This window comes from Equus caballus, chromosome 5 (genome assembly GCF_041296265.1).
Source record: "Equus caballus isolate H_3958 breed thoroughbred chromosome 5, TB-T2T, whole genome shotgun sequence".
Classification (NCBI taxonomy): Eukaryota; Metazoa; Chordata; class Mammalia; order Perissodactyla; family Equidae; genus Equus; species Equus caballus.
Window position 1 is genome coordinate 71,295,376 of NC_091688.1, and position 16,050 is coordinate 71,311,425.

At 38.5% G+C, this 16,050-nt stretch overlaps 2 protein-coding genes across 4 annotated transcripts in view; one reads left to right on the forward strand and one right to left on the reverse strand.

Annotated features, from left to right (window-relative positions):
- SASS6 (SAS-6 centriolar assembly protein) overlaps positions 1 to 3,462 on the forward strand; it is a 44,062-nt gene extending 40,600 nt beyond the window's left edge. The window contains exons 16-17 of the mRNA XM_001488828.5: positions 1,338 to 1,432; positions 1,536 to 3,462. Of these exons, the coding sequence (XP_001488878.2) occupies positions 1,338 to 1,432; positions 1,536 to 1,645 (205 nt within the window). The 3' untranslated portion in view covers positions 1,646 to 3,462. The remainder of the gene's footprint in view (positions 1 to 1,337; positions 1,433 to 1,535) is intronic.
- A 235-nt stretch (positions 3,463 to 3,697) lies between these two features.
- The window catches only part of MFSD14A (major facilitator superfamily domain containing 14A), a 48,901-nt gene continuing 36,548 nt past the window's right edge, over positions 3,698 to 16,050 (reverse strand). For all 3 annotated transcript variants that reach the window (XM_070268676.1, XM_005610399.4, XM_070268675.1), the window contains 6 exons: positions 15,695 to 15,808; positions 14,887 to 14,958; positions 9,070 to 9,182; positions 7,494 to 7,591; positions 6,102 to 6,265; positions 3,698 to 5,063 (listed from right to left, as the gene is read on the reverse strand). In XM_070268676.1, coding sequence (XP_070124777.1) covers positions 4,857 to 5,063; positions 6,102 to 6,265; positions 7,494 to 7,591; positions 9,070 to 9,182; positions 14,887 to 14,958; positions 15,695 to 15,808 — 768 coding nt within the window. In that variant the 3' untranslated portion in view covers positions 3,698 to 4,856. The remainder of the gene's footprint in view (positions 5,064 to 6,101; positions 6,266 to 7,493; positions 7,592 to 9,069; positions 9,183 to 14,886; positions 14,959 to 15,694; positions 15,809 to 16,050) is intronic.

The window sequence follows — 16,050 nt, forward strand, 5'->3', positions numbered from 1 at the left end:
ATGCAAATTTGTCTCTCTGGGTAGGGTAGTCTTCATGTTTGTAATATTGTTTTCTTATCATCATGCTTCCTTATTTACTTAAAATTTAGTGGCTTTAAGGCCTGCCTGCTGGCACTCATTATCGTGAGCTATTACCATCCCAATATGTTGCAAACTAAATTACTAACATGTCTCAGAGAGGCTTCTTATCACAGCTTTCTAGACTTTATTCACTGGCTCCTTTAAAATTGACACCAAGATGAGTATTAAAATAGTTAATGTTTTTGCATCTCCCTTTTTTAAAAACGTCAGAATTCTTTGAAGCCCTGAAATGTGTTATATTTATCTCAAGGCAGAGCACCTGGAATTCATATTAGTGGTAGAACATCATAATTTTTATCGTTAACTCCATCATATACACCAAGAGCAATTTTGCTTGAAGAACATAAGACGATCATGTTTGTACAAAATCAAACATAATCGTGTGTCCGTAAAATTAGGACTTTTCAGCTATTTTGAATTTTTTCTGTTTAGAATTGGTTTGTTCTTTCATTTGTTGTCAGGTAGTAAAAAGTGGCAATGGATATCAAAGATTAAAGAAAAAAAGTTAAAATTGAAAAAAATACCTCTTCAACTACTTAATTCTTTTCAGAAAGTTGGGAAAGGACCATTATTTCATTTTAAGGATATAATGTCATTGTTTTGCAAGTCTTTAACTTGTTACAAGTATACTACTAGAGCAACTTTAACAGTGAACGAATTTAGATAGAAGCAGTATAGTGGTAGAAAGGGGACAAATACAACTACAGAAATGCTCCCCCCTTTTTTCCAAAGTTCATATTTGTATTCATCTGATTAGAATTCATTATTGTACAATGTGTATATTTAATAATTATAACTTTGAAGCACTACAAAATTTTGAAGAGCTTTTGGTGAAAGAAAAAAGAAATCTTACTCATTTTAAATACAAGATGAGATAGAAATTATTAAATAATAATATTCTCTAGGCATGAACCTGTATATTTTTCTTCCATTGTGTATCACTTATGTGCCACTCTTTAAAATTATGTAGTAGTCACAGAATTTTCATTTCCCCCACATTCCTTATTCCAGTAGAAGTTTTAGTATTATTTATTATGACTTACTCTTTACTGGGAAGACGGGTACTTTGGCTTATGAATAAATTATTTGCTTAAGAAACCAGTGAAGAATGTGATTTGTTTTGAACAAAGCTATAAATGTAATTTAATTATAAATAGGGTATATGTATATAGATTAGATGAACCTTCAAAATTAACTTCTAAAGAGAAAATAAGACTTCGTTAAAATAAGTAAATAACTACTATTTTCTTTTTAAGTGGTGAAAATTTAGGGCTGGAATCCAAATATCTGAAGAAAAGGGAAGGTAGCATTCCTTTACGTGGGCTCAGCCAGAATCTATTTAATAATGCAGGTGAGAAGACATTTCTGAAATGGATGTGTACACTCTGATTTAATTAAATGTTTTATATAGACGTAAGTGAATACAAATAATCATTTTTTGTCCTCATTTGCAGACCAGCAGAAAGATGGCACTGTAGGAGGAGCATTACAGACAGCTTCGAAACCCGCAGTGCTCCCCCCGGCTGCTTCAGCCTATTTCCCTGGGCAGTTACCAAACAGTTAATCATAGTCTTGTCTTTTTTCATTGAAATTTTAGAAATTCATGTGGTTTAAAAATGTATTAACAGCATAGATCAAATCCTGAACAAGCAAGTTTCAGTTTACTTGATCCTCTATCAGGTTCAGATCCTTTAAGTACTGCTGTCGTTTCCTGCAGTTTAGAGGAACAGATTTGTGCTGGGGGATTGGTGAAGATTCTGAGTAGATGACACTTTTTAGATTGTGAACATAGTGTTTTATAGAATAATATTATGAATTTTATTAAACCAATCCTTAGAAATTCTCTTAAGTTCTAAGGAAAGAGTTGATCCTTATCAGGGACATTCGAATCATATTGAATATCTGGGTAAATTAAAACCTGCTCAGACATAACAGTATGAAACTAAAGAATACTAATAATTCATTTTATCATTTTAATTGGCAAAATAAAAGTTTTAAATTTACCACCTGAGAATTATGAGGGAAAATAATTATCTCCTAAGATGTGTGTATTATTGACATTTTCAGTAAAGTCCTAAAATCAGCTTAAATTACTGAATTAATCCTTCATAGCTAGTAAATATTTTCCTTGAAGCCTTTAAATGGACTATTAAGTCGATTAAGTAATTTTGATAAATTTATTATATAAATAATTTGGACAATCTATTTACTTGACCTGATTGGGTATGAAGTGCTTTAGTCATTTGAGCTGCCAAGTTTATAGGATTTGAATGCTTTCTGGAAGTCTACACTAAATCCAGGTTTTCTCTTTTATTTGAGTTTTATTAGTTTGTTACGCAAATCTGTATTAGTGGAATTTTGTTTTAAAAATTGTACTATACAAAATCTTTACTATAAGAACATCATGAATATTCATTGTTTATATCAGAACGGGTTCATTTTAATGTTTGCTTAATAACGTATGCAAAATAATTAACTACTGGAAGAAGTTACAACTCCCTTCTCTTCCATAACTCAAAGTTTCGAGTAAGAATTGTTCCTTGGAAAAAATCAGGTGCTTTAAAAAAATTCACGCAGAATCATAGGGTCCCATTGTTTTCTTGTTGACAACCATCCAAAACAGAGGAGCATTCTCAAGAAACTGCTAAATCAGTTTTTGTTTGCAAAGATTGCTAATGCTCATGTGATATTTTAAAAATTTTCAAGGACCTTAACACAGATGAAGAGAGAGGCATTTCAAGATATTAATGACATACTGACATTATTGGGTTCCATGATAAGACAAAGAATCTTTGCTAATTTTTTTATGAAGCCACAACAGTCTTATACTTTGAAACTGTACTGGCAATTGCAAGCTGTCTTAAACTAAGGATCCAGTCTAAAACATTTAATAACTATTATTAGGTAGTGACTTTTCATATAGAGTTCTTCCCTCATTTAGATGTATTAGAATACTTGGTTACAATAACTTGAAAGCACTTACTAATCTGGAAAGAAGCCTCGTGGGGATATTAGAATCTTTCTTGTACATACTATGTAATATATACAAAACATTGCGACAGGGTTTGGATGCAATACATGACATACCAGTAGTTTTTTTCTTCTTTAAATACATATATCCTTTTCTATATCCACACATGGAAAATTAGAATTTTCAAAAGATAGGATAATTTTGATATTAACTCGCTGAAGATTTTTTGTATTAAATGTATATATATATACAGACTTTTGAGTGTGCTAATTCTTTGCCCTACCTCTTAAACTTTATTTGAAATTTTTTTGCAATGTAAAATTGTACATGTGTTAATAATCAAAATGCTGCGTTTAATGTATTTCTGTAAACTGTGAGAGCTTTGTTAATAAAGTATTATTTTGGGAGTATGACATAGAAAGTATATAAAAACAGAAATAGGATTGACCTACAGTGTTTATGCTTAGAAAATTATGTACTTCCAGTTACTATATGGACTAAGTTTTCATTTCTTTCCTTTTGTCTTCCTACAAGAGTATTTTAGTGAGGGAAGAGAAGTGGATTCAAAACTTTGATTTGTTACTCTAAAAAGTGATTATGGTAACAAAGTCAAAATAGGCCTTACAGGGAATCAGAGATCAAGACTTTCTTTAAAAAAAAATCATTAAAATATTTAATTTTATTAACAGAATATTTACATTTCTTTTAAGACCTTATTTAACCATAATGAATGTTCCAAGTTTAAAAAGCATTAAGCAATAACCACACACAAGATGAAAACAGTGTAAACTATACAATACTTTATGTACAATTTTTACAAAGTAACACTTTTTTAAATAATATAACTGGACACAAAAATATACACTTTAGAGAAATTCACATCAGTAATTGTATAAAGCTCTCTTCTAGGGTCCTGAAAATTTAGGACAAACATTAGCTCTGTAAATAAAGTGTTACTGTGACAGTCCTGAAAGGCCACTATATATATTTATCTACATATAGATATCACATTGACATTTTCAAGGCTACCAGCTTTACTATATAATTTTTAGATTATGTATTCAAGTGTTGAGGTTCTTATGATTATGCAAACAATAAAAGAATAGTGGTATAAGTAGCTGGGGAACAAATTCGAGCCAGCATTTAGATTTACAGGCTCTAAATACCCCAATTTAAATTCTAAATGGCTGACATTTTCTCATTTCAAAAACAGTAGTGAATAATGTTTAAAATAAAATTACTACAAACAAGCTTGAAACATGATTCAGATTTAGTACAATTTTCTTAAGAGTTTTTTTAAAATGCAAACAATTTACCATTTCTTTACTTTAGTGCATCTGCATTAAGGCTTTGAATTATTTGACCCAAGATTTTATGATACTAAAATCTGACTCAAGATTTTACAATGTTAAAACAAACAGGTCCACAGCCGTACTATCTACTGTCTCACTCGAGTCAGCGTGGATGGGGTTAAAGCTCAACACTGAAGGACATGGGCGCAGAGCCGGTGCTAGTATCTGACAAGTTCCATAGACCGTTTTTAATTAAAGGATGTGTAAGAAAACAAACAGCTTAGTGGCAAGAAATTGGTGCTAATAAACAAAAGGTTTCTTTTCAAAAGAAATTGTAACATCTTTGGAAAACTGTCTGTTGGTTCTTTCTTTAGTTCCCACGCAGTTCATGCAGATACATTTCTTAAGACAATCTTAAAGTACACTGTAGATGGAAATGGAATGTACGTCCAGAACTACAGGTGAAAACTAAGACCCGGGTGCTGATAGAAAAGTCTTCCTGATTTCGGTTGTCACACATTTGTGTCCTGGAGTAAAGGTTCTTTGGCCTCTCCTGGCGCTTGTGTACTATGAGGATGGCTGTGACTGCCACAGTGCTTTCGCCAACTGCTCGACCTTAAGCTTAAATTGGTATGTTCTGGAATAAACAAGGCAACAAGCAGAGCCAGCAGTACCGAACAGGCTCCAAAGAGGAAGGGGGGGCCAGGGATGATGGAATTCTGAGGAAGAAAGAGAGAATTAGCATTTTTGCACAGCCACATTTGCTCAGAGGGAGAAACTGCTTCTCTTTCAGTGATAACCGATCGCCCTGATTACAAGCCGACGACTCGTCTTTCCTCATGAAAGCCACAGTCAGCAAATCACGCCCGTTCCGGGAGTGGACTCAGTGTGCAATTCTAGGGCGATAACTGATGAGAGAGAGCTGAAAGACTTTAAAACCAGCCCATAGAAAAATATATCTTCACTTGCAGCACCGAATCTGAACACGTTCTATGGGCCTGCACTTAATTTGCTAGTTCAAGAGGAAAACAGGAAGATCTCAAAAGTAAAATCAATTAGCATACAATATGAACTACAGTAGCAGAATCAATCCCCATTTTCTTTGTTTAAAAAGAGAATTATATTCTCTAGTAACTGAAAGTTGAGAAAACAGATAATGCTGTTACCATGAGGAGAATCAGAGACCTTTGTTTTAGCCCAAAATTACACTGTTCTTAGCAAAAACTTGCACTGCCAGTTTTAACTGTGTATAGCCCACAAACAAACATCCTTTTTTATTTACAAGTAGTCGTAGCTGGTTAGAAGATCAGCATAGCACTCTGCTCAATAAGCAAAGAAAGTGCCGAGCTGTTTGCACTGGCTAAAACGACAGTGTCATTTGCGGCGGTATTTGCAGTTGTGAGGAGCAGCAGAGCAAACCAGGGAACAAAGATGTTTACCAGCACTGACTCTTCATACAGGGACTCTAACATCACTGAAGTCTCAGATGAAAGACAAGCAGTAGTAATAGACAAAGGGTTGTTACCGATGCCATGACAAACTAGCATATTTAAATAACACAATTCTGCAGAGAAAAGGTATGCACAGCCAATTTCACAAAGAGGTGTACAGGAGAAGACAGTCCCTTAGGCTTTGGTTTTTAAGTGTTTTATTCGATCTAAAATAAGAATCTCACATAAAAGCTTTAGTGACCAAAAAACATTTATCATCTTTCAATCCAGCCAAATGAACTATTTATCACGTGAAGGAAGAATTACCTGTTCAAAGTGGTGCTGTGGGCTAGTGTTTGTTCCCAAGTCTGTTCCTGTCATTGGCAGTTCTTTAAGTTCTACATGAAATATGTAGAAAATGAATCCATAAAGAGCTGGTCCCAGACCATTGCACAATCCTCGAATTCCGGTTATCATCCCTTGAACGACACCTAAATTGTTTAAACAAAGTGTTTAGTACACCACTTATTTTTCCAACCCTAGAACCAGTACAAATATGAAATCACTCAATCTAAAACTCAAGGTGGTTTTTTGTTTTTTTTTTTTGAGGAAGATTAGCCCTGAGCTAACTACTGCCAGTCCTCCTCTTTTTGCTGAGGAAGCCTGGCCCTGAGCTAACATCGTGCCCATCTTCCTCTACTTTATATGTGGGATGCCTACCACAGCATGGCGTGCCAAGGGGTGCCATGTTCACACCTGGGATCCAAACCTGCGAACCCCGGGCCGCCGAGAAGCGGAACGTGCAAACTTAACCTCTGCGCCACCAGGCTGGCCCCTAAAACTCAAGGTTTTATCAGACACTAGCAATTTACTGTGATGGCCTTAGAAATTACTTAGAAGCCATCAGCTCTATGAAGTGTGGTAAGCTACCTGACGTCAAGGGTGACAGGTATACCTGTATGTAGGTCTAATGTAAAAGGAATGTGGGTAAAAGCACTTTATTTCCTTTAAAATGTCCCTTAGCTAAAAATCAGGACTGAGTTCACAAGCACAGTTGTTAAAAACACTGTTCCCAAGAAGATACTTCAGACCCCATTTAGCCGAATATAGACCCTTTTCATAGTTTGATTTTTGTTTGTCTCTGGGATCTTCTCTCAAACTTAAAATGCAACTTGCTTTGGCAACAGGTCTTTCTCATTTATCAACCAAGTGACCACCGCCACTCTTTTGTAACACCCTTTTTTCCTTATGACTAGATAAAGCCTATCTTTTTCAAAGAATTCTTCCTAATCTGTTACCATTTCAAGAATTAAGTGTTCCTGCCATAAAAGCCTAAGACAATAAAAATGTGTTCTCTATGTTTCTAGATAAGTGAAACCATAGGATTGTAACAAAAGGGTTATAAGTGTACCCCCAAGGTATCTAGCACATCATAGCAAACAATAAATAAATGGTTAGTGAATATAAGGTGGCCAACCTTCACTAAATTTTCTAGCAAAAGAACAGAGAGGGCCACATTCTCAAAATGAGAGACAAGAGTCTCGGTATCCATCCACCTCGGTAATACCAAGAATGTGCCTGTCCTCTTTACAATGAAAACTATTTAAAATTCTCTACCTGAAAGATGCACTTATGTTTCAGTACTTACGAAAGAGAGAGAACAAGGATTAGAATATTCTGTACTTTTACGTAATTATCACTGGCTCCTAATCAGCTCACCTTGTTGATCAGCATCAGCAGTCCGTGAAACGAGTGCGCTGACAGCTGGGAAGGTAATGCTAGACATGGCCGCCACGGCCCCAGCAGCCCACATCATCCTGGAAGCAAAGCAGCAAAACGCAACACTCAATTACTCTTTTTCACTGCACCTGTCAAAGTCAAAGTACAGACCTAAAATCAACTAACCCTTACTGGGAAATGGCTGTGCTACACGGAAGAGAACTGTACTTGCTCTATTCCTTCCCTCCTGGGTGACTCCGGGCAAGTCACTTTCAAAGTCTAACCCTATTGACTCTTCCGGAAAGCAGAAATACAAGTTATTCGCAAGAATGGTGTGGGGTTTTAATGTAGCACTGGGATATCATTCCAAACTGTAAAATGTGTTGGCTATTTCTGCAAGGGCAGGGGGGAGGGTATGTAAGAGTAATGTATAATACACATGAAGAAACATCATTAAATGTTTCCAAACATGTGAAGCCAGAAACTCTTCTGGCAAGGTTCCCATGGAAGATAATACTGATTTGATCTAAACCTTGGATGCTCCTGGCTTGAGATTTAAAAATGTTTTAGATAATTTAAATTGCAAGCACTTCTTTGTAAAAGCTAGACTAGAAAACAAAATGTCGGGGCCGGCCAGGTGGCGCAGCAGTTAAGTTCACACGTCCTGCTTTGGCCTGGGGTTTGCCAGTTTGGATCCCGGGTGGGACCTATACACCACTTGTCAAGCCATGCTGTGGCAGGCGTCCCACTTATAGAGGAAGATGAGCACGGATGTGAGCTCAGGGCCAGTCTTCCTCAGCAAAAAGAGGAGGATTGGCAGCAGATGTTAGCTCAGGGCTAATCTTCCTCAAAAAAAAAAAAAGAAAAAGAAAACAAAATGTCCATCAAAACACACTCTTGATGCTTATTCACATCCAAGTACAGAGATGATGTGTTCAGCTGCATGAAACACTCATGCACACTATGGGGTTCAGTCCTGTAACCCGAGCACGAAGGGGTATGTGGGCAGCCTGACATCAGCATCAGCATCACCATCACCTCCCCGCAGGACACCAGACTGGCAAGGAAAGCAGACTTCTCGGCATGAAGCCGGGACCAAAACAACTGCTCTGATCTCGGTCACTTCTGCTTTGCCGTCAGTCATGACCACCGGCGGTACTCAACTTTTTTTTCTAACCAGAAAAACAAAAAAAGGTAAACAACGTGAACCTTCAGGGCCTTGGGCTTTGGGATTACGTTTTTTCCAGGTGACAGACTGATCTAGATGAAATACTCAGTAGAGATTCAAAAACCCAATAATCTCATCCAAAGACCCAACTTGTCACTTAGACATAGAATGCCACTTTTCTATCCTCAAGCCAGTCTAGGATATATACACACACAAGTGAGAAATTTGCATTATATACATTTTGAGACAAAAAAAGCATAGTAAGAGACAGATTAAAGTCTAAGCCTTAGTTGAGAAGCAAATGAAACACAAAAATTTTGTCAGGTTTACCTCAATAAAGCTGAAAAAAGAAAAAAATACAAAAAAGGCAAGCACCAAAATTAAGAAAATTAAAATATTTATACCTACCAAGGTTCTGAACCGAAGCCATACCATGCCAGCTGTAATATTTGAAATCCCAGACCCAATAAAATGGTGTTCTTATTTCCAATTGACCTCATAAGTAAACTCAAGACTATGGTCTAGAAAATAAGAAAAACCACAATGGTTTATCAGAATAAAAAAAAACTTGTAAAACTAAAAAGAAAACAAAATATTTGGTGATTTCTTTGTATACCATACAGGACTATTTACCACATTTCTACATTTTGGCTTTTCAGCAATAATCGCCCTGAATCTATTTGAGACCATTACTCCAGGCAGATGAAAGGTCCCTCTGCTGACACAGATCCAGCTTCCGGGAAAAAGTGAGAAACTGAAAACAGAAAGGGGAACTTTCTACTCAGGACATTTCTACTGAGGACCACTAAATCAGAAATTGTAAACTGTGGGGTCAAAAGCTTCTAACTGATGACTTGGAGATCTTTATTAGGTAATAGTTTTAAAAAAGTTTTTGTAGGTCCAAGTTAATCCAAAATGCGTATTTCCCGACTAGAGAAAACTGAAACAGTCTAACAATTACTCACGTATCCTTCACCTGTGTTAACCTGTTGCTGAAACCGTGATGTCTTGATGAATCAGTTTAACAGGCATGCTTTGGGACAGGTATAGTGTAATAACTGAGCAGACAGCCTTTGGAACAACAGCCTGGATCACAACTGTGGCTTCGACTGTGTGACCCTGGGCAGGTCACCTCACCTGGAGACTCAGTTTTGTCTCTTACAAAATGGCGATAATAGTATCTACTTTAAAACTTTGGGATATGAGTTAGACGAGATGATATTTACCTAAAGTGCTTATTTCGCACTGTGCCTGGCACATAGTATTTAATAAACAATATTATGACTTGATGGGTTTTCTTGCTTTTCCTTTTCAAAGCTAAGAGAAATTCAGTAATGATTTGGGAAACTAGAAAACATTTTTTGCTATTTTAAGTATTAAATATATCACTTAAGATGGCAAGTAATCCACAGAAGAAGTGAAAATAATTCAGGAAATCACTATTTGATGACTGGCTGGCACTCTAAACTCATAATGATCAAGTCTAAGTTTAAAATTCTTTAAGTTGAGACAATCATTTAAAAGTTTAATCAGACTTAATCACAAATAAGCCAGTGGAAAGCAAATGAAGATTCTTTTAAGGATTCTTGAACAATTAAGACTCCTAGCTTTCTCCTCTGAAAATTTTCCTTCACTCAGGTAAGTTCCCCACGGCATGGAACCTTGTTGGATTACGTCCTTCAACAACCACAGCCAAACGGGAGCCTACCCAGAGTAAGCAGTGAGCAAAGACAAACTTCCTTCTACATGACCCTAACTGGGGACACCGATGTTCTCCGTGAGGGCAGGGACTTCTCTCTCTTTTCTCTTTGCATCCCCAGCACCTAGCATAAGTTCTTAAAAAGTATTTATGAAAAGCATGCATGATTTTAAATATGTCATGATATTCTCAACTCAATAATGGAACAAATTAGTTAGCATATACAGTGTGTTAGACAGGAAAAAATTTTAATTCCATAGAACTCTCATTTTGAATATGAGAGAACCAAGTCCCAAAGGTTAACTGACTGACAACTTACCGAAGATGACGCAGCTAATTAACAGTTAACTGACATCAGCTCTGGCCAGTCAGCCAACAACTATCTGCCAAGTTCCTACAATACCCACTGGCTATTCCAGGTCTGAGGGCACTGACCTAGGGGTTAGTGAGTAGGTCAAAGTGCCAGTCCCCAAACAGATTCCTCCTACTGGAGGGAAGACAGACATAAGCATGCTTATTTAACAGCGTAATTCCAGCTGGTAGCTGCCATGAAGAAAAAAAAATAGGGTAGCATGATGGAGGCACTGCTTGAACCAGGAAGGGCAGGGAAGGCCTATCCCGAGGTGACCTCCGAGGCGAGAGCTGAAAGAGGAGGAGGAGGAGGTAGTGATATGAATATCTAGGGGAAGAGAGCACTCCAAGCGAGGTGACAGCAAGTGCAAAGGTCCTGGACTGGAGTGTACCCAACAACATGGAGAATGGAGGAAAACGAGGTCACGTCAAGAGTCTAGATTTTATCCTAGTAGCAATGGAAAGTGAATTTTAAACAAGAAAGCACTATGATTAAATTTCCACTTTACAAAAATTATTCTGCCCAGTGGTAAATGAGCTACAGGGAGACAAACATGGAAGCAGAGAGGCCAGACAGAGGCTACTGCCATGGCTTAGACTGGGCTCCTAGGAACGGAGATGGTGAGAAATGCTCTGATTCAGAACATATTTTGGAGACAGAGGTGACAGGACATACCATCTAATGGAGAAAGAAAGGAATCAAGAATGATGCCAAGGTTTCTGGCCCCAAAAACCAGGAGAGTGGTGATGCCACTGAATGACATGAGCAGCACTGGAAGGAGGGAATCCAGATTTTAGTGTGGGCCACGTCAAATCTGAGATGCCCACCAGATGCGTCAAACAGGAGCTCAGGGATTGGCCTGGAGGTATAAATTTGGGAGTTACCAGCATACTGAGGACTACATGAGAGCACTGAGGAAAGGTGTAGAACTCACTATATCCATGCACTCATGTAAACATTTATTTCGTGCAAGTGTTATCATGCCTACTGAGGCCAAGGAAGTGATGGGCCTCAGACAAACCAGAGAGTAAAGGCCCCAAAGGGGACAGCAACTATCTGGCTCCCACTGGAAAGAGTGTCTATCCATCTTACCAGATATCATAATTTTGGGGGAGAAGCTTCATATCCATATTTTCATATAACATCTCCCAAGTTTTAAATGCTTACTACTAATTTTTCAAGTTTTAAAAACACTACGGAAAAAACCAGTGACTTCTAATTTAGAACCTTCTGGGGTGCAGGCACAGTGCGGGGTGTTAGCGTGACCAAGACAAAGGTAATACGACCCTCGCAGTCTAGTCAGAGCTCCTGTTCACAATCTACTGAGGCAAAGATCACCAGAAATAAACAGAGGTAAAATCTGGCCTGCAGGGCGTTCTGTACAATGAGAGAGAGACGCCCAAGTCAACATGGGAACTCAGAGAGGGAGACCGAGGGCAGAGCAGGGGAGGCAGTACGGACAGCAGGAACACGCACAAGGGCAAGCAAGAAAATAAAGAGCGGCACAAACGGGGAGCTGCAAGCGGCTCGGTGCTGCTGGAAAGCAGGGTCAAAGACACTGGTCTGTCACTGGCTTGAGAGGTCAACAGGGGACAAGTCATACTAAATTGTATACCTGACAAACACAAGAATACAAGGTAATTCTACCTTTGGGGCTATAAATTATACTTAATATTTTAGTTCATATAATGACAGAAAAATGTAATTATCAGTATTTACACGTATACTACACATGCCTATTCACCTACTTTCAAAGTCCAACTAATCTTCTCACTTTTTTTAAGTGTGACATTTTATCTCAAAAACGGTTTCTATGTAGGGGTTGGCCCAGTGGTGTAGCAGTTAAGTTCACATGCTCTGCTTTGGCGGCCTGGGGTTTGCAGGTTTGGATCCCAGGTGTGGACCTACACACTGCTTGGCAAGCCATGCTGGGGCAGGCGTCCCACATATAACATAGACGAAGATGGGCAAGGATGTTAGCTCAGAGCCAGTCTTCCTCAGCAAAAAGAGGAGGACTGGCAGTGAATGTTAGCTCAGGGCTAATCTTCCTCAAAAAACAACAACAGACAAACAAACAAAAGCCGTTGCTATGTAGGCCCCCAAAGCTAAATGGTCAATTCAGTATGTATTCCTTGTGGACGGAGATTGCGTATATACCATCTCTGCCCCATCAGCGTGGGCTGGATGGTGGCTCGTTCCTTCCCGATGCCCAGCCCTCAGGACCCTCCTACTGCACTGCTCTTTCCAGTACAAAGCCGACCACGCCCCCTCCTGTGTTCACGTGCCTGCCCTTCTAGACTCCGGGCTCTTAGGGACTGTTTTCCACCTTGTATCCTTTATGCCAGGTGCCATCTGCTGAGCAGAGGGAAAAGTTCCTCTAAAGCACTTTCAACCCATCACTCCAGCAGTCTGAGTGTTAACTGCTCGAATTTACTAGGTGCCTACAGCTCCCACAATCACTTAAGTATGAAACGGAACTGTGGACCTTACAGCTATTAATCTCTTAAGTGTCATTACTAAAGGTTAGCCTGTGCTTATTAGCACATCTAGTTTCAGCAATATATGAAAAAGAGAAGACATCACGACCAGGCTGGATTTACCCCAGGATTCGAGGTCAGTTTAACATCTGATCATTCATCAAGCTCTACTTTTACTACTAATATATTTTCCCTTGTGTCATGCTTCAGAAAGGTTTTTTAAAAAGCTGTTTTTAAATACAGGCAACAATATTTTCTCCTTCAAAGCTGAAGAGCATTTTTTCTGATAGCCAGGAATGCATACTTAAATGCAATGTTTTCCCAGGTCAAAGATTTTCAGGATAAAACTGAAGTTAGAAATAGCACTAATACTCAGTGCCATGTGTACTTCTGTGTGGGGCCACGGGAGGGGTACAGTATAGAGTTTAAATTTAAATTTGAAATTTATCACTAAACCTACCAAAAATTCATAAATGTTGAGACCTGCAGAAGGAATCCTACCTAAGAAACAGTGAAACATCCAAGAGTCCTATGAAATGGAGCCTACCTTCCGTTTTCTTAAGAGCAGAATAAAACAAGGCGGCCGCAACCTAGTAGACTGGATCTAAGGAGGGAAAGAGTCTGAGAGTGCCTCACCTGCAGGTCTAGAAAAAGCAAAGGCGAATGGCAAGAGCTGGGTGGGGCTTTTTCACAGAAACACTGTGAAGGAGAAAATTCTGGTCACTGGAGAAGAACAGTACTTGACTGTGGAACAGAGATAGTTGGGAGGCCAGGATGAAATTATCTCCTAAGAAAATCCAAATTCCTGAGCTGACTAATATCTTATCATCAAACAATGCGGGGGTACCAACTGGGTTTCCAAGACAAATACTTCCATGCCATTCCTCTGCTCAAAACACTCCAATAGCTTCCTTTCTTCCTGTCAGTCTTATGACGACCTGGACAGGCCCCACGATCTGGTCCCTCTCCACCTCTCAGACTGACTTTCCTGACACTCTCCCTCGCTCACTCCACCAGAGCCACTGGGGCCCCTGGCTGTTGCTTACACATCCCAAGTACAGTCTCTCAAAGTTTCCTGTTCCCGCTGCTTAAAATCCTCTTCCTCCAGATTCCCATGGCTTGTTCCTCATTCCTTTGGGTCTCTGCTCAAATGTCACCCTGTAACAGCAAGGCCTTCCCAACCCTCCCAGATAAAATAACACCCTGCCTCAGTCTCTCTCTCTATCCCCCGTACCTTTTTTTTCCTAATAGTTTCATTACACCCAATATGTTTACATTGACATATTTATGAATTTTCTGTCTTATCCCACATTCGCAAACTCCGCAAGAGCAGGGGTTTAGTTCACTGCTACATCCCCAGTGCCCGACACACAGTAGGTATTCAATAAATATTTACTGAATGAATGAATCAACAGAACAGGACTCATATAAAATTTCTGACTTTATGCAGGTATATACGCGTGTAAATCAATAAACTCTCTTTCTGGTTTATACATCATATAATAATATGCATCAGTCCCAAAAATCTGATCAATACTAGCTACACTAACAAAACTGAGTTTCTGAACCTATAAACTTCCAAATGCTGACACTGGTGATTCCACCAAGATACCATCCCTTGAGTACCAGATGAGGCCCCGTCTAGATGGGCAGCAGGGTCAGCACTCTATGACATCACTAACTAAGACGACACTCACCTGGGCAATAATGGAAAGAATGCCAAGGACTGCAATAAATGCTGCAACACTTTCTTGTGAAAATTTCATTATCTAGAAGGTTCCCAAAAAAGTAACATAAATAAATTAAAAAATACAACAAATACCGTACTAATGCAATTACTTGTATACTGACATTAAATAGGCTACAAAAAGAAAATGCAATCTTTTTATAAACAAAGAATACTTCAGAAGAAGAATCTGGCTTTCACTGAGAAGAAAAATTATAACAAGTGTTCACATACTAAAAACAACAGCTACTTACTTTAGATTAAGTAAATCTAAATCCCTTAATTTAAATTTACAAAATTGGAGACAGGTATCAAGCACTCAGAATCTATTTTACAAATAAATATTGCACCATTTTGTGCTTTTTATGGGTATTGATAAAGGCTCCATCTCTGCCTAGTAAGACTAGTGTTCAGGAGAAAAAGCCGAATGCTCTCATTTTGGCCCGCTGCTTTACTAATATATGCTCTCAATCACGAGGAGATTGCCTACAGCGGGTGCCCGGGTTAAAGCATGCCCTCACCTCCAGAAGTGACACAAAAACTCAAACCACACACACTGCCAGGAAAATTTCCGCCTAAGCCGAAAGTCGTCACAGACATGCAGAAGGAACATCAGCCACACGAAACAGGAAGTTAATTCCAGGGAGCTGTTACTTACAAAATAAGATGGTAGGCATTTTTAAAAGCCTCTGTTATTAGAGCTCCCTCAAGGTTAAATATTTTGTTATTATGGCACTAAACAAGAAAGAAAGGTCCACCTTGGTAGAATAGGATTTTACCTGTCTGAGGTATAAAAAAAAGCTGGAATATTGGCCTGCCTCCGGCAGGTAGGAGAGAAACACCGTAATGCAGATGAGCAGCACTATGGAATCTTGGCCCACTTTTTTTAAGGACTAGAACAAGAAAAAGACTGATATAAGGTTTTATATCAAAAGACAGAACTATTCTTGAGAATATGCAAAGATATCCCAGCAGTATACAAATATAGACACCGAGTTGTCTTCTTTTCTTTTCAGTTTATTTCATCCTCCCCAAAGTATTCTGAAAAGCATTTCAAAATACTTTTTAAAAACCTGTCAAGTTTTTTCCCCCAAAGAAACATCCACAACCAAACATTAATGCTGCACTGAATCAT